The 19,331-nt window shown below is 43.2% G+C and overlaps 2 protein-coding genes across 3 annotated transcripts in view; both read left to right on the plus strand.

The window, feature by feature from the left end:
* The window catches only part of LOC114510878, a 47,293-nt gene that overhangs the window by 24,391 nt on the left and 3,571 nt on the right, over nt 1-19,331 (plus strand). The window contains exons 5-15 of the mRNA XM_036013540.1: nt 762-1,093; nt 1,498-1,689; nt 2,483-2,621; nt 3,395-3,543; nt 4,308-4,499; nt 7,098-7,272; nt 7,456-7,593; nt 9,459-9,465; nt 10,112-10,341; nt 12,003-12,129; nt 15,352-15,447. Of these exons, the coding sequence (XP_035869433.1) occupies nt 762-1,093; nt 1,498-1,689; nt 2,483-2,621; nt 3,395-3,543; nt 4,308-4,499; nt 7,098-7,272; nt 7,456-7,593; nt 9,459-9,465; nt 10,112-10,341; nt 12,003-12,129; nt 15,352-15,447 (1,777 nt within the window). The remainder of the gene's footprint in view (nt 1-761; nt 1,094-1,497; nt 1,690-2,482; nt 2,622-3,394; nt 3,544-4,307; nt 4,500-7,097; nt 7,273-7,455; nt 7,594-9,458; nt 9,466-10,111; nt 10,342-12,002; nt 12,130-15,351; nt 15,448-19,331) is intronic.
* Nucleotides 718-7,744, plus strand: AURKC (aurora kinase C). 2 transcript variants are annotated; one of them, XM_036013483.1, is made up of 7 exons: nt 718-1,116; nt 1,229-1,268; nt 1,498-1,689; nt 2,483-2,621; nt 3,395-3,543; nt 7,098-7,272; nt 7,456-7,744. In XM_036013483.1, exons 1-7 carry the CDS (start codon nt 1,068-1,070, stop codon nt 7,624-7,626), a joined length of 915 nt encoding a protein of 304 aa, XP_035869376.1. In that variant the 5' UTR covers nt 718-1,067; the 3' UTR covers nt 7,627-7,744. The 2 variants fall into 2 exon arrangements, with proteins under 2 accessions (XP_035869376.1, XP_035869375.1); XM_036013482.1 differs by having other exon boundaries at nt 859-1,116; nt 1,232-1,268.

Consider the following 19,331-nt stretch of genomic DNA (forward strand, 5'->3'; position numbering starts at 1 on the left):
GCAAAAATAAAATAAATAGGTGTGCAGGTGGGCTTGGCGAGTTCAAGAGCACAGGATATGGGGGACAAGCCCGAATTTGGGGAAGCTCACTATGCTTGATGGGGTCCTGGGGAACAGCTTGAACTTGACATGACCTTTAAGCATTTGGGAGCACAAGTGGTTTGGGAGCTTTCTAACTCCAGCAAAACCAGCAACTTCCTGGAGTTGCTTTATATTCACTCACACGTGAGTCCTGTCACTTAGTTCCTGAATGTGTCCACCCACTTCACGCATTTACAATATATACATACTGAAGCCTGTGCTGTGTGGCCTTGGAGGAACATCCATTTGTTTTAGTTATAAAGGAGAGAGAAAGAGAGAGAAACATCGAAGTGTGGTTGCCTCTCACGCGCCCCCTACTGGGCACCTGGGACCTGCCCGCAAGGGGGGCATATGTCCTGACTGGGAATCGAACCTTCGACACTTTGGTTTACAGGCCGCACTCAATCCACTGAGCCACACTAGCCAGGAGTGTGTTACCCCACTTATTGATGCATTTAGTTGGCTGATCCTTATATGTGCCTTGACCCAGGATCCAACCCGCAACCTTGGAGAACAGGGAGGGACGACACTAACAGACTGAGCGACTTGCGACTCAGGGTAGTTTCTTGCACCTATTCTGGTGTTTCTTCCGCTAGTTCGTTTTTTAGATTTCAGCTCTTCCGGCAGCCTCCCAGGTCCCGCCTATTTCCGGTTTCCCTACTGCCGTCTCATTGGCTCAGCGTTCTCACAGACTGGCCTCAGAAATTTCAACCAATGGAAACCGGTCAGAAACTACCGTCTTAGCCAATGGTACCTGGGTGCGAACAGTAAAAGGCCTCCAGTCCAGCATCGCCTCGCCATTTCCCGAGCCGTCGGTGAGTCGCCCAAGGGCCTACTGGCCGCGTTCCGACGACGCGTATTGGGACTGGAAGAGTCTCAACCAGTGTTTTGTGTTCCCTCCTGTGGTCCCTTTTCGAGATCAGCCGGACCTTCACACCCTGCTCCGCAGGGCTCGAGGGGGCATCATCGCGCCATCGTTTCTTCTCATGAGTGTCCCACAGCCTATGGTGAAGTTGGGCGATGCTCAGCCCGCAGGTGATAGGGAGAAGAACCAGGACCAGAAAAAGGGTTGAAAGGAACTGCCCGTGGTCGGTTGTGGGGGGGTGGGGTGCGCAGTAAAGGAAGCGTTGACAGCTCTCTCTTTCAGCAGCTGCACAGTGTCCAACGCTGCCCAGCGTGCCCGCCGCGTGAGTGCCTTTGGCTTTGTATCTGCAAGAGGAAGGAAAGTGGGACGGAGGGATGAAAACTGAGTGTGCCTCTGAAGTGTTGACTCATGGGACTGAGAGCTGCTGCTCAAACCCCTGGCAGGGCCCTGGAGAAGCGAAAGGGGCTGAGGGAGGGTGCATGGAAGAGGATGGCGAGCCCTCGAGGTCCGCTGAACTCCCAAACTGAGGCTTTTGTTTCCACTCCTGTTAGCCGGAGCCTCACCATTGATGATTTTGACATCGGGCGTCCTCTGGGCAAGGGAAAATTTGGGAATGTGTACCTGGCTCGGCTCAAGGAAAGCCATTTCATTGTGGCTCTGAAAGTCCTCTTCAAGTCCCAGCTCGAGAAGGAGGGAATGGAACACCAGCTGCGCAGAGAAATCGAAATTCAGGCACATCTACAGTAAGGAATGTTTAGGCATGATAGTTCCACTCTGGTTCTTACCCTTGTTCTTCTGTGTCGTCTTTTTTTTTAATTGATTTTTTTTTTGAGAGAGAGAAACGACGATTTGTTGTTACGCGTATTTGTGCATTCATTGGTTGCTTTTTTCCCCTCTCTCTCTTTTAAATCCTCAACCAAGGATATGTTCACTAGTTTTAGAAACAGGAAGGGAGAGAGAAACATCTATCCACTGCCTCCCATATGTGGCCCAACCAGGGATTGAACTGGCAACCTTTTGGCATTGATAACACTCTGTCTAACCAACTGAGCCACCTGGCCAGAGCACTTCTTTTGTCTTTTTAATGTTTTAATTGATTGGAGAGAGAGAAACATCGATTTGTTGTTCCACTTATTTATGCATTAATTGGTCGATTCTTGTATGTGCCCTGACCAAACCTGTAATCTTGGTATATCTGGGGGACTCTCTAACCAACTGAGCTACCCGGCCAGGGCATTCTGTGTCCCCTATTATCTCTGACATCTGAACCCAGCTTTTCCCCCCAAACTATCCCCAAATAGGCCCTTGCTTTCACCTGGAAGATTTTTTCTCAGCAATTCATTACAATTACACCATATATTGGCTCCGTGTGTCATGCACCTAATGCCCATTCCCTGTTCTCCCCTCATGCTCTCCCAGATCAGGCTATTATTCAGGGCCCAGTACATTTTGCTTCTTGTGTGACCAATCACTTGTGACAGCATCATGAGTTTGGCCTCAGGGAGAAGTCTGACTCTTTCGGCGTCTCTCCTCCAGACACCCCAATATCCTACGCCTATATAACTACTTCCATGATGCACGTCGTGTGTACCTGATTCTGGAATACGCTCCAAGGGGTGAGCTCTACAAGGAACTTCAAAAGAGCCACACTTTAGATGAGCGCCGTACAGCCACGGTGAGGTGGGGGTCATGGGGGCTTTGGGGTCCATGAATTTACTTTGGGCTGGTGAACGGAGGGTCACTGCTTGTGGCTGTCATGAATGTCCAGATTTTGGTTTTTTATTTACTGCTGAATTGTATTCTATAAATTTTGCATAATGACATGTAGCCTACAGTTTCACATTTGGATATCCAAATTATCCCAGAATATGAACAAGTTGTGTGTATAAGTTTAGATTTTTTGGTTGTAAGCAACAGAATCTAACTCACTACCTTATGTGGTGAAACACTGGTAGGCTGGCTATAAGGGAGTTTGCTGTATTAGTGAGTGGAACCTGGCTTAGAAGTAGGAAACAAGAGACTTTTTTTAAAGATTGTATTTATTTTTTTAGAGGGGATGGGAGGGAGGAAGAGGGAGAGAAACATCAATGTGTGGTTGCCTCTCATGCACCCCCTACTGGTGACCTGGCCTGCAACCCTTTGGTTCACAGCCCATGCTCAATCTACTGAGCTACACCAGCCAGGGCCAGACTCTTTTTCTTTCCTTCTTTTGTTAAAAATAGTTTTTAAAGATTTTATTTATTTATTTTGAGAAGGGAAGGTATGGAGAAAGAGAGGGAGAGAAACAGTGATTGGTTGCCTCTCGCATTCTCGAAAGCGGGACCTGACCCACAATCCAGGCGTGTGCCCTGACCAGGAATCAAACCTGCTACCTTTTGGCTTGCAAGACAACGCCCAATCCACTTAGCCACCTGTCAGGACCAGACTTCTTTTTCTTTGCTCACACAGATAATGGAGGAGTTGGCAGATGCCCTGACCTACTGCCACGAGAATAAGGTGATTCACAGGGATATTAAGCCAGAGAACCTGCTGCTGGGGTTCAGGGGTGAAGTGAAGATCGCAGACTTTGGGTGGTCTGTGCACACCCCCTCACTGAGGTAAGTCAAGGTGGTTGGGGGGTGGGACCTGGGTACTAGTTAGGAATGCCCTGACTAGTATGGCTCATTTGGTTGGCTCAAAGCAAAAGGTTACCATTCAATTCCTGGTAATGGCATGTGCCTGGGTTGCAGGTTCAATCCTTCATCAGGGTGCATGTGAGAAACAACCAATCAATGTTTCTCTTTTGCATTGACGTTTCTGTCCCACTCTTTCTCCCTCTTTCTAAAATAAGTAACTTTTTTGAAGGGATGGTCCAGTTTAATACATTTTGCATGTAAGACCCAGATACATACTTGGGTTTGTGTTTGAATGCAGGCATGCACCACATTACAATGTTTTCTTTGGTCAGTGATGGACTGCATATACAATGGGGGTCCCATAAGATTATAATGGAGCTAAAAATTCCTATTGCCTAATGACATGATATCGCTGACATACTCACATGTTCATGGTGATGCTGATGTAAACAAACCCACTGCATTGCCAGTTGTATAAAAGTATCATACATACAATTATATGTAGTATATCATGATTGATAATGATAGTACTGTAAATGACTGTGTTACTGGGTTGTGTAATTGTTATACTATACTGCTGCAATTCTGGAAGGATTACAACATCTATAACTGCAACAAGAACCTTGCTTGGGCTTGGGATGATGTCACCAAGGAGTGTATAAGCAGCATCTGGAAGCAGACACTCAAGAGGCTTGTCCAGGACTTGAAAGGATTTGCCAACATGAGGAGTTTGCAAAAATCAGTAGGGCTGTGATTGAGATGGCAAACAACTTTAAACTGGGTGTGGATGAGGACCATATTGAGGAGCTTGTGGACATGGTTCCTGAGGAACTGACTAATGAGGAGTTGTTGGAACTGGAAGAGGAATGCATAGCTGAAGAAAAGGCAAGAGAAAAGGAAACTGTAGAAGAAGAACCCTCAAGAAAATTTATAGAGAAGTACTGAGCAGATGCTTTTGTACACCTCAATAAGCTCCTTAAAAAGTTTGAAAACAGATCCCAATAGAACATTCATGATGCATTATCTGCTTAAAAGCAAATCTATGATGAAAAAAAAAGGGGGGGGACAAGTAAACCACAGTGCAATGTATTTCTGAAAAGAGTGACCTTGGCAGAGGTCACTCTTTTCAATCATGATAGTAATAAGAACCATGGCAGGTCCTTCAGGGAGTATTTCAGAAGAGGGCATTGTTATCACAAGAGGTGACAGTTCCATTTGTGTTATTGCAACTGAAGACCTTGTGGTGTGACAAGATGTGGCGGTGGAAGACAGTGACAGTGCTGATCCCGGCCCTGTCTAGGCCTAGGCTGATGTGTGTGTGTCTCTTAATTGTTTTTTTTTAAGATTTTATTTCTTTTATATTTAGAGAGAGGGGAAGGGAAGGAGAAAGAGAGGGCGAGAAACATCAATGTGTGGTTGCCTCTTGCATACCCCCTACTGGGGACCTGGCCCACAACCCAGACATGCGCCCTGACTGGGAATCAACCAGTGACCCTTTGCTTCGTAGCCCACACTCAATCCACTGAGCTACACCAGCCAGGGCTTGTCTCTTGGTTTTTAACAAAAAATTTTAAAAAAGAGAAAAACTTTAAATAGAAAAAAAAGTATAGAGTGAAGATATAAAGAAAGAAAATATTTTTGTGCAGCTATACAATGTGTTTGTGTTTTAAGCTAAGTTATTACAAGAGAGTCAAAAAGTTTTAAAAAATAATAAAGTAAAGCCCTGGTCATTGTGGCTCAGCTGGTTGGAGTGTTGTCCCGTAGACCAGAGGGTTGTGGGTTCCATTCCTGGTCAGGGCATATACCCAGGTTGTGTGTTTGATCCCCATTTGGGGCACATATGAGAAGGCAACCAATCATTTTTTTCTCACACTGATTTCTATCTCTCTCTCCCTCTCCCCCCACCCCTCAGTGCCCCATCTCCCTCTCCCTTCTTCTCTCTGAAAGCAATGAAAAAATGTCCTTGGGTGAGGGAGACCATTTTTTTTAAGTTTATAAGGTAAAAAAGTTACAGTAACCTCAGATTAATTTACTATTGAATAAAAATTTTTTAAAAATAAATTTAATGTAGCCTAAGTGTACAGTATTTTAATGTAGGCTACAATATAATTTTACTTTTTACTTCAGAGTCACAGAGGTGACATCCATATGATAATAATTAAGCCTACTCTACATTTTCAAGTTCTCAATCCAAACATACAGATTAGGGCAGGTCATTCATAGAAGGACCAGGTTCCTCATTAAAAAGACAAAGTACATTTGATAGGGAGCTGGGCATCGCCCTACTCACACATCAGCAGAATTATGGCAGACAAAAGGCAATTCTTTTTCCTTTTTTAAAATATCAGGGGAACAATAGAAGGTTGGCTGACTGGTGAGTGGTCCTCTAAGCATAAAGTATTTATAAAATCAATGTTCGTGTACAGTAATATCCTAGGCTTTCACATTCCCTCACCAGTGACTCACTGATTCACCCAGAGCAACTTACAGTCCTACCAACTCCATTCATGGTAAGTGTCCCATAGAGTGCACCATTTTATCTTTTATACTGTATTTCTACTGTACCTTTTCTATGGATGCACAAATACCATTGTGTTACAATTGCCTACAGTATTCAGTATATGAAGATGCTGTACAGGCTCATAGCCTAGGAGCAATAGGCTATATCATGCAGCCCATGTTTGTAGTAGGCTAGACTATCTAGGTGTGTGTAAGTGCCTCCATTATGTTCCCACGATGATGCCATCACCTAATGATGCATTTCTCAGATACATCTCTCCCTATCATTAAGTGGCACATAGCTCTACTGCCTTTTTCAAATGTGTATATTATGTATTTGGAGACAAAGAATGTGGTTTAACCATATCTTTAAAAAAGAAATCTCTGTTGACATATAACTATACCAGTAAGTTTCCACATAAATAACTAACCATTGCTCCATAATTTCAGGAAGTTTACTGAATGAATAAACCATAATTCACTTTTGATCTCTCTCAATGCACTAGCAGTTTGTTCCAAATCTTTATTTTTTGTTTTTATTTTATTTAAATTTTTCCCATTTATCCCCTCTCCACCTCCATCCAACCACCTCCCCCCAACAATCACCATACTCTTGTCTGTGTTCATGAGTTCTTTCTCTTTTTCACTTTTTGCTCAATTCCTCCGCCACCCCAGCTGTCAGCCCGTTTCCTTTCCTTTCCTTTCCTTTCCTTTCCTTCCCTTCCCTTCCCTTCCCTTCCCTTCCCTTCCCTACCCTTCCCTTCCCTTCCCTTCCCTTTCCTCTTTTTCTCTTTTTCCTTCTTTCTTTCTTTCCTTCCTTTTTTTAAAAGATTTTATGAGTAATTCCAAAATATGGAAGTACTGGCAGGGCCCAGTACTTGCCTTTCCTGAATCTTAGTCCATATTAAAACTTGTTTCCAAACTCCCATGCTGGGGAAGGGACTTCCTAGGGTCTCCCATCTCACTGGGAGCCAAGAGAGGAAGGTTTCCTTTGTTCTGGGCCTCTGGGCAGCGCTCTCTTCCTTGTCCTCTTCTAGGAGAAAGACAGTGTGCGGGACTCTGGACTACTTGCCCCCAGAAATGATTGAGCAGAAAACATACAGTGAGAAGGTGGATCTGTGGTGCATTGGGGTGCTCTGCTATGAGTTACTGGTGGGAAATCCACCTTTTGAGAGCACCTCCTATTCTGAGACCTACAGACGCATCCTCAAGGTGAGATGGCCACACTGTGATCATCCACAGGGAAACCAGTCATTGGTGGCTATTGGGTGTGCACAGTCTGGGACACACGCCAAGCTTGTCTCTTTAGATCCAGTGTGTTGCAGGAACTTAGAACAGATAGAACGTGGACCAAAAAAATTAACCATACTTCTGTTTCTTTTCTGGCCTCATCAGGTTGACTTCAGGATTCCTTCATCAATACCTTTGGGAGCCCAAGACTTGATCAGCAAGCTTCTCAGATACCAGCCTTCGGAGCGGCTGCCATTGGCCCAGATCCTGCAGCATCCCTGGGTGCGGGCCCACTCTCGGAGGGTGATGCCTCCATCTGCTCAGATGGCTTCCTGAGCTCTGTCCTCCCCTGTTCCTGTGTGTTTGTTCGAGTTCTCCTGACCCCGCTATCTCATCTGCCTTCAGTTTCTTCTTTTTTAAAATATAACATGTTAATAAAAGGTTAATCATTTTGCACCAGGTCTTTATGGTTGCATAAGTAAGGGGGTCAAAATGATGCCCCACCTGACCCCCAGACATAGTAAATTAGCCACTGTCCTTGAAAATTAGTGACTGTTGCCCTGGCTGGTGTAGCTCAGTGGATTGAGTGCCCAAGGGTCACCAGTTTGATTTCCAGTCAGGACACATGCCTGGGTTGCAGGCCAGGTCCCCAGTGTGGAGTATGCAAGAAGCAACCACACATTGATGTTTCCCTTTCTCCCTCCCTTCTCTAAAAATAAGTACAAATCTTTTTAATAAAAAAAAATTAGCGACTGCTTTCTACAGGTAAACACTTTAGTGATATATAACTTACCACTTATAACAGTGACTCCTAGATTCAACTAACCCCCACATTTTCAGGACTAGTCAATACAGGTTCGCTTTTCATACTGACATACAACATGCTACCATCTTCGCAATAAAATGTCTCGCTGCACATCAGTGCTACCCAGTTCTCAAATGAATTCACTAGCACCTCCCGGGTGTATCATTTTCTAATTGCTTCAGAATACCCCTAATGATAATAAATGTAACATCCTCTCTTCAGAAACCACACCCTCCTCTTGCAGCAATTGAGGGAGTGTTTTTCCAAACTTTCCATATTCCTCTCTAACAGTGTCATGTAGCAGCTGTTCTCTTTATCCACAATAAGGTGATATCACCAGAGTAAACATCTAGACTCCTCAGCTGGGAGATCAAATCTACATTCTGTTCATTGCAGACGTCTTAATCACTGTGTCTCCTGACTAAATACACTGCATATGGTGTTTGCCTTGGTAATATTACTTCCATCACCACACTGTACGCATTCTCTGCCATGTGGAATATCCAGCAGGTACAGAAGACAGCCCTGTGATGACCAGACCCCTCATTAAACAAACAATTCAGCCACTCCACTCTCAGATGCGCAGCTCTACTGTTGCAGATCTATCATTTAAATGCTCCCAGATATTAGCTCCAGATTTTTCACCTCCACCTTGAGTGCTTACCTCTGCGCTTTGTAGCGTCATCCTCTCTTACCAGTTTTCTTGACTTAATATTTCAATTAAACACTTGGTAATTCCTAAAAATTAGCAGGTCTATAGTTAGGGATCCTGCAATATTACTCATTTCTGATGCTAGATAAATTTACATCACTGGGCACATTTTGAACAGTTGATTAGGATGGAAAAACCAACTACAGCCTCCATATTGACTATCAGATGATGTATGTGCCACACTTTACTGTAGGGATTTCTAAGCTCCCCAATAGCTACATAGCTTTCCTCACCAATGATTTCAGACATTCTGTCTCCTATCATAGCCCAATATCATTTAATTTAACAGTAAGGGTCACCCTCATATGAAAAGGAGAATTATGTCTCAGTATAGGCAAATTATTATCGCTGGTGATAGATAACAGGTTTTGAGTGCTAATTAAGTCACATTTCTCCATAACCTCCTTTTATAAATTTTATATTTTATATCTTTATTTTTCTTAAAATTTTTCCATTACCATTTAGTCCCCTTATACTCCCCCTCTCCCCAGAAATCACCACACTGTTGTCCATGTCCATGATATTTATTGATTTTAGAGACAGAAAGAGAGAGATGATTTGTTGTTTCATTTATTTATGCATTCATTGGTTGATTCTTTTTTTTTCTTTATTGAATTTATTGGGGTGACCCTGGCTATCCAAATTGTACAGGTTTCAGGTGAACAGTTCTACAACACATAATCTATAACAATGTATAGATGGAGACCCCAAGTCAAGCCTCCATCATTGGTTAATTTAAAAAAAAATTTCGAGATTTATTTATTTACTTTTAGAGACAGAGGAAAGAGGGGAGAAAGGCAGGGAGAGAAATATCATTTGGTTGCCTTCCCTACGCGCGGGGCAGGGATGGAACCAGCAACCTAGGTAATGTCCTGACAGGGATTCAAACTTGCAATCCTTCTCCCTGCGGGACAACGCCTAACCAACTGAGTGTCATGGGCCAGAGCGTTGGTTGATTCTTGTGTGTGTCCTCACGAAACGCAACCTCAGACTACCTGGACGACAGTCTAAACCGAGTTGCCCAGCCAGGGTGGGTGGGGAAAGTCCTAAACACCAGACACCCGTTCCAGCTCCAACTCCCGCCCCCTGCTGGTGGCATGTAAAGAAAAACTACATCACCCAGAAAACGGTGCACAGAGTGTGCGCTCGGTTGGCCGCTAGACTAGTGATAGTCCCTATTTCCCCTATGGGGCGGTCCTTCTGGGCGTGGTGCTTACGTCGTCATTTGCGAGCGACCATTCCGTCCACGCCAGCTGTGGGGAGGCGGTCGCTGCTTGCGGTCTATCCTAGTGGGGCGCTTTGAGAACGATCAGAAGGGAGGCTGCGGGAGGCTGCGACGCACCTCCGCCGTTTTGGACGAGCCGTGAGCCGAGCCGTGGATAGGGAGTGCGACAGTCAGCCGAGGTCACCCCGAAGGCAGGGAAAAGGAGACGGTCGCGTGAGCCCGCAGGACCCGCCTCGGTCATCGCCTCTCCGGGCCCCTCTCGCTGCTCAGGGTCCCGTGATGGCGGCGGCGTGCGTGGATCCGGCGCAGGTGAGTGGACCGTGGTTTGGACATTGTAGCTTCTCTGCCGGTTCGGAGAGGGCTCCTGGGGAAGGGTGGAGGTCAAGTCGGCCATCGAATTCCTCTTTGTTCTTGTCGTTTATTTAAAGTGGAGCGGGCTTGTCACTTTAATCTGCAGTCTTAGAGCGCGAGAGGCTGAATATACGAATGGACAGTAGACAGACAAGACAGGAAAACAGAACTTTGACCCACAACCTGCAGCCACATGCCCAGGAAACTAGGCTCTTACATGCAGTGAACAACGCAGGAAGCCAGATCTCCATCTTTAAAGAGTGACTTCGTTAACTGTCAGCCCCAGGTGGTCAGGACTTGATTGATAACAACGCCTTTTTCTAATTTTTTTTTACCTACTTCCAACTTAAGACTAACCAAAGAGAGTTATATATGCATCCTAACCAATCATACAGGATGCTATGTGATTGCATGTCAGAGACTTCATATTATTTAAACCTAGATCATCTGGTAGTCAGTGTGGAGGTTCTGTTTGGTTTTTCTCTTCTTGTCTACCCGTCCAAAATGTATTCAGCGATGTCAGTTCATCCAGCACCAGAAATGAGTACCGTTGCAGGATCCCTGTGTACAGACCAGTTCATTTATTAGGAATTGCCAAGAGTTTAATTGAAATATTAAGTCAAAACTGATAGGGGGCAGGAGGAAGCTAGAAAGCACAGAGAGGTAAGCACTGAAGGCAGAGGTGCAAAACCATGAGCCATTGTCTGGAAGTATTTATATATATTTATTTCTTGTTTTTGTTTTAATAGTTCTGTTGTATTTTTTTCCCACTACCAGTTATCTTCCTTATACACCCCTGATCTGGGAGCACTTAAATGATAGATCTGCAGTAGTAAGGCTGTGGGTTTGAGAGTGGAGCGGCTGAATTAATTGTGCTTGATGAGGGGGTCTGGTCATCACAGGGCTGTGATCCTGTATCTGCAGGGCATTTCACATGGAGGAGAATGTGTAGAATGTGGTGGTGGGAGTAACATGAACAAGGCAAACTCCGTATGCAGTGTGTTTGGTCAGGAGTCAATGGTGAGAATGATGACTTGAGAGCTGGGGACTTGTCGTGTGGGTTTGGAATCTTTGGTTTTCCCTTTTATGAAGTCTTAGCAATAAATTTATTCACTACAGATAAAAAAAGAGCTGGGAACTTTTAGTCACTTTAAGATATGATGCAACTAATATAAAATAAAATTGCATGTCAACTGTAATTGGGGGGTAAAGAAAAGACACAATGTGAAGCCCTCAGCGTGGGGCAGGCACCTAGCAGGACCAATGAGACTCAGGCACATCTGTTATTACCATTACTGATATTATTATTATTGTCATTATTTTCTCATTCTTCTGACGTCCTGAGCCCTTCTTACTGTCTGCATCTCACAGTCCACATGCCATTTTCATTGTCTTGTCTCCCTTACCATGGCTTCTGCGTAGGAAGTTTTTCTCCTACACTGTTGTATTATGTTCAAAGCATTGCCCACCTCCCCCTGAACCCAGCACAGAGCTCAGCCCTCAGGAGGTGCTTGCAGCTCTGGGCCTTGATGTCTGCACCTTTACTATGATGCAGAGACGATCGCTGTTTCCATCCAGCAGCCCCAGGCTAACTCAGCTTCCTCTGTTTGACTTTCCAGTTGTCTGTGACCTTTGATGATGTGGCCGTAACCTTCACTCAGGAGGAGTGGGGGCAGCTGGACCCAGCCCAGAGGACTCTGTACCAGGAGGTGATGCTGGAGACCTGCAGGCTCCTAGTGTCTCTGGGTGAGTCCTCCCCAGCTCTGCCATGTGGGGGTCACCTGCCACTTCCTTATTCCACCCTCTGGCTCCAGACCCAGTGGTCAGGAAGGTTTCAGGAGCCCTCTTTCCTCCTCCCCACAGTCTCAGTCATTTCCTAAACTCACCTTTTGTTGCCTGGTTTCCATGTGTCTCTTGGGCAAGAAACATAATGTCCCTTTTGATTCCAGAAAGTGGTGGAAGGAAAGGTGGTGTTGTGCGGGACCCAAAGGCAGGATATCCAGTCAGGCCCATGCGGGACTGGTGCAGGAACTGGGAACCACTGGATTCTGCCCAGGCTCTTGGGTCTCTTGTCCTGGCTTCTCTCTCTGGGTCTGCTCGTGTCATGCTATTCAGAATAGCTTTTCTGCTTAGGGAGTTTGTGACAGGCTTGGCCACCTCAGTCCCCGCTCTCTATGGCCCCTTGTCAAGAGTGCCAGGGTTGAGAAACACCAGTTTATGTGGTCTTGTGCTTGAAGATAATCTCAGGACCACTCAGCCCAAGAGAAAGGAGGGCTGAGAATCCAAGGCATGCCTGTTTTTACAGCACTGGAAGTATGATTTGTGTCCATGAGAAGAGATTAAAGAAAATGAGGAAGTGTTTGATATATTTAGGCATTTTATAACAAAATTTTAAAAATTAAAAGGCCAGCATCTGTCCCTGCCGACCTCATCACTCACCTTCACTTACTGTCCTCCAGTTAAGCAGGCTCTTTACTGCTCCCCAAGCACATATCTGCGCCTGCCCATCCCCACCCTCCGCCACCCCCGCCCCCGGCTCTGCACTGCTATTCTGCCTGCCTGGAGAGTGTCTTGGGAAGTTTAGCCTCTTATAAGATTGTTCCATGTTGGCCCATTCACATCCTCCTCACCAGCTGTTACCTGTCCTGTCACACTTGCTTTCTCTATCACCCTGTTTATATTTCTAAGCCAGTGGTTCTCATCGAGGACAATATTGTTCCCCAGGGGAACTTGGCAGTGTCTGCAGCCATTTATGGTCACAACTGGAATGAGGTTGCTTCACCCAACGAGTTGGTGGAGCCCTGCAGTGCTGCTAAGCATCCTTATCATGCGCAGGACGCACACTCCCTCCCCACCTCCCGGAAGAACAGTTGCCTGGACCTGGGTGTCAGTTGTGCCGTTTCAAGGGTGCATGGGCACTTCCTCAGGGGCATAGAGACACCCTACGGAAGTTGCTCCTTCATTTTATCTCTTTCCTGCCTCCTGATGGTTGTTGAGAGAAAGTCTGGGTTCAGAGCTGAATCTTGTTCCCCACCTCCCACCTGTTCTAATTTTCCTTTTTCAAAGAGAGAGCCTGCATTGCTGATTTCACTGCTGTACTTATAGGTTGGCTTGCCATCAGGGAACGTGACTCTGTTTCCCATTTACCAGTGTGATACAGGAGTCCCTTTTTAAAGCAATGTAAGAAAAAGAAAAAGGCCACTTTTAAGAAAAGTGGTTAATAACAGTCACAGCTTGCTCATGTCCTTGGAGCACTGGCTGCAGGTCAGGCCTGTTCCCGGTACTTCCTGCCCCAGCCACTTAATTCTCAGAGTGCCCCAGGCCTCGGCAAAGTCAAGAAGACTTGGCGGCTGCAGTGAGTCCTTCATATAGCTGAACTTACCCCATGCAAAGCACACATCTTTAGTTTTTGAAGCTGTCCTCTGTATTACTTTTTGTAGTAATCCTTTTTTGTGAAATGCTGAAGATGGTATTCGGTGTTTCTGTAAATTTCTGTACTGTCGCTTAGTTGGATTCCTGATTTTATTATATTTTGGTAGTTCATGAGTTGCTGAAGTCTCCCGTCACTGAGTCTTCTGCTCCCCCAGCCCCTGTTCCCTAGGGATGAATCTCCTTGCTCAGTCCCTGCCTCACCACCACTTGGTTTCAGGCTGCTGCCCCACACAAGGGTGTTTCCTGTTTCTTCCTTAGTGCATAGTGTTGGGAAGACAAGTGTCTGGAGCCAGAGCCCTGGTATTCCGTCTAATTCTGCTGCTTAAAAACTGTGGCATTCATTGGGCAAGTTACTGAATTTGTGTGTGCCTTAATGTGCTCGTTGGTAAAATGGGGTAATGTATCCACTCCTTAGGAGTGTGGCAAGGCTAAATGGGTGACTTACCGAAAAGGCTCAGAGCAGTGCCTGGTGTGAGCAGCTTATATGCAAGTTAGCAGTTGAAGACCCTGCTGCTGTCACTAGTGTTGTACACTTATTGGGATTCTCATCGTCCTCATGTCTGGACTCAGCACCTTCTGCAGCGGAGTCCTCTAGCTTTGTGGTAACACAACACAGACAGCAGAGAAAGAAGGCTAGACCTGGGTTTCCGTATTGGTTCCACCATTCACCACTTCTCGTCTCTTTGGCAAATCATATCATCTGGTGGAGTCCTGGGTTCTTTATCTATAAAACAGTGCTGATTACAGTACATATTTCTGGGGATGCTATGAGGAAATCCTGAGAGAATCCTTATTTTGCCTCTGGTCTATAGCAGAATCATATAAAACTTAGGGTCTAAAAAAGACCTAGATCGGTGAAAACACATATTTTGTTTTATTTTCTTTTTTTTGTTTTTGCTTATTTTTTCATTGTATTTTTTTTCCATTACCATTTATCCCCCCATACCCTCTTCCACCTCCACCTACCCCCTCCCCCTGCATATACCTTGTTATGGATAAAGAGTCAAGCCCTTACAGGTGTGGCTTAGTTGGTTGAGCATCATCCAGCAAAGTAAAAGGTCACTGGTTCAATTCCAGTCAGGGCACATGCCTGGGTTGCGGGTCTGGTGCACAGTTGGGACACATGCAAGAGGCAGCTGATCACTGTTTTCCTCCCTGTTCTCTCCCTCTCTTCCTTTCTCTCTGAAAATAAATAACTCTTTTATTTTTTGAAAGAAGAAAGCCAATATTTTAAATGTCAGTTGCTTAAATTACTCCATAAATTCATTTTACTTTTGGAACAATATAATGCATTTAAGTTCCCTGTCACAATCCTTTAACTCTTTACATACTAAGTTTTTGACTTAGTATTAGGATTAAAAACTCCATGTCAGTATGACCTATCTTTGATTCCAGGTCACACGTCATTTTTTGTTTGTGTGGATGGGAGCGGCTTCATTCTGAGGTCTTGTCCACATCCTCAAGGCCCAGACTAGACTGAGAGATTTTATTTCTTTTCACAAAAATCCTTATGTCCTCATTTTTCTCCGTGAACAGGGTATCATGTTCCCAGACATGAGCTGATCCACCAGCTAGAACATGGGCAGGAGCTGCAGGTGGCGAAGAAGGATCTGTCCCAAAGCACTTATCCAGGTAGGAGCCAAGATGGGGGCAAACAGAAGACCCTGCAGCCAGGAGACCTTCAGGAAACACTGGCCATGGATTTGGGGAGACTCTTTATGCTACAGGCTTCAGTTTGCTGCTGCATAGTTGAGGATTTTTGCATCAGTGTTCATGAGGGATATTGGCCTGTAGCTTTGTTTTCCTGTAGTGCTTTGGCTTTGGTATCATGATATTGCTGGCCTCTGAACGAGTTTAGAAGTGTTTTTATGTTTCAGTTTTTTGGAAGGATTTGAGGAGAACTGGTATTCTTTAAAAAAAAATTGGTATAATTTGCAGGTGAAGCCATCAGGTCCAAGGTTTTATATTGTTGAGAGATTTTTTTAAAAGATTTTATTTATTTTTAGGAAGAGGGGAAGGGAAGGAGAAAGAGAGGGAGAAAAACATCAGTGTGTGGTTCCTTCTCATACACCCCCAAACTGGGGACCTGGCCTGCAACCCAGTCATGTGCCCTAACTGGGAATCAAACTGGTGACCCTTCGGCACTCAATCCACTGAACTACACTAGCCAGGGCGGGAGATTTTTGATTAATAATTCAGTCTCCTTTCCAATTATAGGTCTATTCAGATTTGTATTTCTTCATGAGTTAGTCTTGGTAGGTTTTATGTTTCTAGGAATTTTTCCATGTTATCTAGGTTTATTTGTTGATGTACACTTGTTCATAGTATTCTGTTACACTTATTATTATTATTGTTGTTATTTTATTTCTGAAGAAGAATTGACAGGACTGTCTCTACTTTCATTTCTCATTTTAGTTTTTGAATTTTTTCTTTTTTTTTGTTAATCTGGCTAAAATTTTGTCCATTTGTTGATCTGGTCAAAGACCAACTTTTTGGCTTTTAAAACAATTTTTTAATTGATTTTTTTATTTTAAAGAGAGAGAAACACCAATCTCTTGTTCCACTTACTTATGCATTCATTGGTTGATTCTTGTGTGCAACCTGAGCGGGAATGGAACCCGCAACCTTGGTGTATCAGAACCCTCTAATCAACTGAGCTACGAATAGGGCTTGTATTTGAATTTTCTCTATTTTTTTATTCTCTATATCATTATATTTAATATTCATTATTGCCTTCCTTCTGCTAGTGAGCTTAGTTTGTTGTTCTTTTCCTACTTCTCTAAATTGTGAAGTTAGATTGTTGATTCGAATTCTTGTTTCTTTTTAATGTAAGCATTTGTAGTGATAAATTTTCCTCTTAACACTATTTTCACTGCATCCTGCACGTTTTGGTGTGTTTTTGTTTTCATTAGAAACAGGTTATACTTCGTATATGTTTTTAAATTTATTGAGACTGGGAGTTGGGGGCTTGGTGGAAGGGGGAAAATAAGGCACATCTGTAATAGTGTCGACAGTTAAAAATAAATAACAGAAATTTGTTGAGACTTAATCTGTGGCCTAAGATATGGTCCACCCTGAAAAATGTCCCATGCATACCTGAGAAGAATGTGTATGCTATTGTTGTTAGGTAGAATGTTATGTCTGTTTGCTTAAGTTGGTTTACTATGGTAAGTCCTTTATTTTTTTTCTTATCTTTTGTCTAGTTCTATTATTGAGAATGGGGTATTGAAGTCTTCATCTATTATTGTAGAAGTTTCTTTCTCCTTTCAATTCTGTCAGTTTTTGATTTATATATTTTGATTTGCTTTCCTTAAGTATGTATTTACAATTATGTCTTTTTGTTGTACTATACCTTTTATCAGTACAGTCATGTTCCACATAACATTTTGATCAGTGGTAGACTGTATATACAATGGTGGTCTCATAAGATTGTAATCTCAGTTTAATCATTTATACTGTACCTTTTTTACTTTTAGATATGTGTAGGTACATACTTACCACTGTATTAAAGTTGCCTACAGTATTCAGTATAGTAACATGCTGTATAGGCTTGAAGCCTAGGAGTAATTTGCTATACCGTGTAGCCTAGGTTCAAATAAAATAGGCTATAACTTCTAGGTTTGTGTAAGTACATGTTTTTGTACAATGACTAAATGGCCTAATGATGCATTTCTCAGAACAAATCCTTTTGGGTATAGAATCTCCTTCATTGTGTCCTGTTATCTCTTTTGATTTATCATCTATTTTTGGCTAATGTTAATACAACTACCTCTGCTCTCTGTTGGTTAGTATTTGCATGGAATATCTTTTTACATTGTCTTACTTTCACTCTTTTTGTGTCTTTGGATATAAAGTGAGTCTCTTATAGACAGCATTTACTTGGATCATGAATTTTTATCAATTCTGCCAATCTCTGTATTTCAATTGGAACATTCAATTGGTGTACGTTTAAAGTAGTTACTGATATGGAGAGACTTCTGTCATCTTAATATTTGTTTTCTGCATGCATGATAGCTTTTTTGTCCCTCATTTCCTGAATTATTCTTTTCTCTTATGTTTAGTTGTGTTTTTTGTAGTAAAATATTTAAATTCTTTTCTCATTTCTTTTTGCTTATAGTCTCCTATTGCTATTTTCTTGGTAAGATTACATTTAGGGTCTTAAAGTTGCAACATTGATTTGCTTTTATACCAACTAAACTTCAGTAACATAAAACAATACTCCTTTACAGCTCTTTTCTCACTCCTTTCAGTTGTTCAAGTCACAAAATTACATCTTTATTGTATGCCAAAAATCTTAAACTAATAACTCCTTTAAGTGCAGTAGTCTCTTTATATAGGAAACTAGATACAGGGTTATGATGTTACAATAATACTAGCTTTTAGATTTAAAAATGTAAAAAGAAAATCTTCTAAATCATGTAGAAAACAAAAAGTGGAGTTAAAAATCAGTTTTACAATGCTAGCTTTTTTTTTTTTTAAGATTTTATTTATCTATCCCTAGAGAGGGAAGGGAGGGAGAAGGAGAGAGAGAGAGAAACATCAATGCACGGTTGCTGGGAGCCATGGCCCGCAACCCAGGCATGCACCCCGACCAGGAATCGAACCTATGATGCCCTGGTTCGCAACCCACACTCAATCCACTGAGCCGCACCAGCCAGGGCACAATGCTAGCTTTTATAACTGCCTATGTATTTATCTTTGTATGGCTTTGAGTTCCTGTTTAGTGTCCTTTTATTTTCACCCAGCAAGTCTTCCATGAGAATTTCTTGCAAGGCAATTCTAGTGGTAACAATCACTGTCAGCTTTTTTTTTTTTTCAATATGTTTATTCATTTTAGAAAGAGGAAGGGGGAGGGAGAGTGACAGAAACATCAGTGTGAGAGAGAAACACTGATTGGTTGTCTCCCATACACACTCTAACCGGAGATTGAGCCTGCAGCCTAGGCATGTACCTGACCAGGAATCAACAACTCCCAACCTTTTGGTGTATGGGATGGCACTCCAGCCAATTGAACCACACCAGCCTGGGCTCCCTCAGCTTTTTATCTATGGGAATGTTTTAATTTTTCCCTCACTCTTAAAGGACAGTTTTGCCAGATGCATGATTCTTGGTTGACAGTTGTTTTCTTATACACTTGAATATATTCACCCACTCCCTTCTGATCTCTCAAGTTTCTGACCAGAACTTTGCTGATAAATTTATCGAAGATTCCTTCTATGTGAAGAGTTGTTTGTTTCATGCATGCTATCAAGATACTGTCTTTATTTTTGGTATTCAAACATTTAATTATAATTTTTCTTAAAGTGAGACTATTTGAATTTATTTTTCTTGGAGTTCATTTGAGATTCTTGGATGTTTATATTGATACCTTTATTAAAATTTTGGAAGTTTTAAGCCCTTTATTCAAGTATTCTCTCATAACCTTTCTCTCTTCTGGGAATCCCATCATGAGTATATCAGTTCTCTTGATGGTGTGTCACAGGTCTGTTAGGCTCTGGTCACTTCAATCGTTTTTT

The sequence above is a fragment of the Phyllostomus discolor genome, chromosome 12 (assembly GCF_004126475.2).
Source record: "Phyllostomus discolor isolate MPI-MPIP mPhyDis1 chromosome 12, mPhyDis1.pri.v3, whole genome shotgun sequence".
Lineage (NCBI taxonomy): Eukaryota > Metazoa > Chordata > Mammalia > Chiroptera > Phyllostomidae > Phyllostomus > Phyllostomus discolor.

Coding starts and splice junctions, on each gene's coding strand:
- AURKC (XM_036013483.1), top strand. CDS start 1,068: ATGAGTGTCCCACAGCCTATGGTGAAGTTGGGCGATGCTCAGCCCGCA. Junction 1,690..2,482: donor GAAATTCAGGCACATCTACA/GTAAGGAATGTT, acceptor TCTCTCCTCCAG/ACACCCCAATATCCTACGCC. Junction 7,273..7,455: donor CCTACAGACGCATCCTCAAG/GTGAGATGGCCA, acceptor TGGCCTCATCAG/GTTGACTTCAGGATTCCTTC.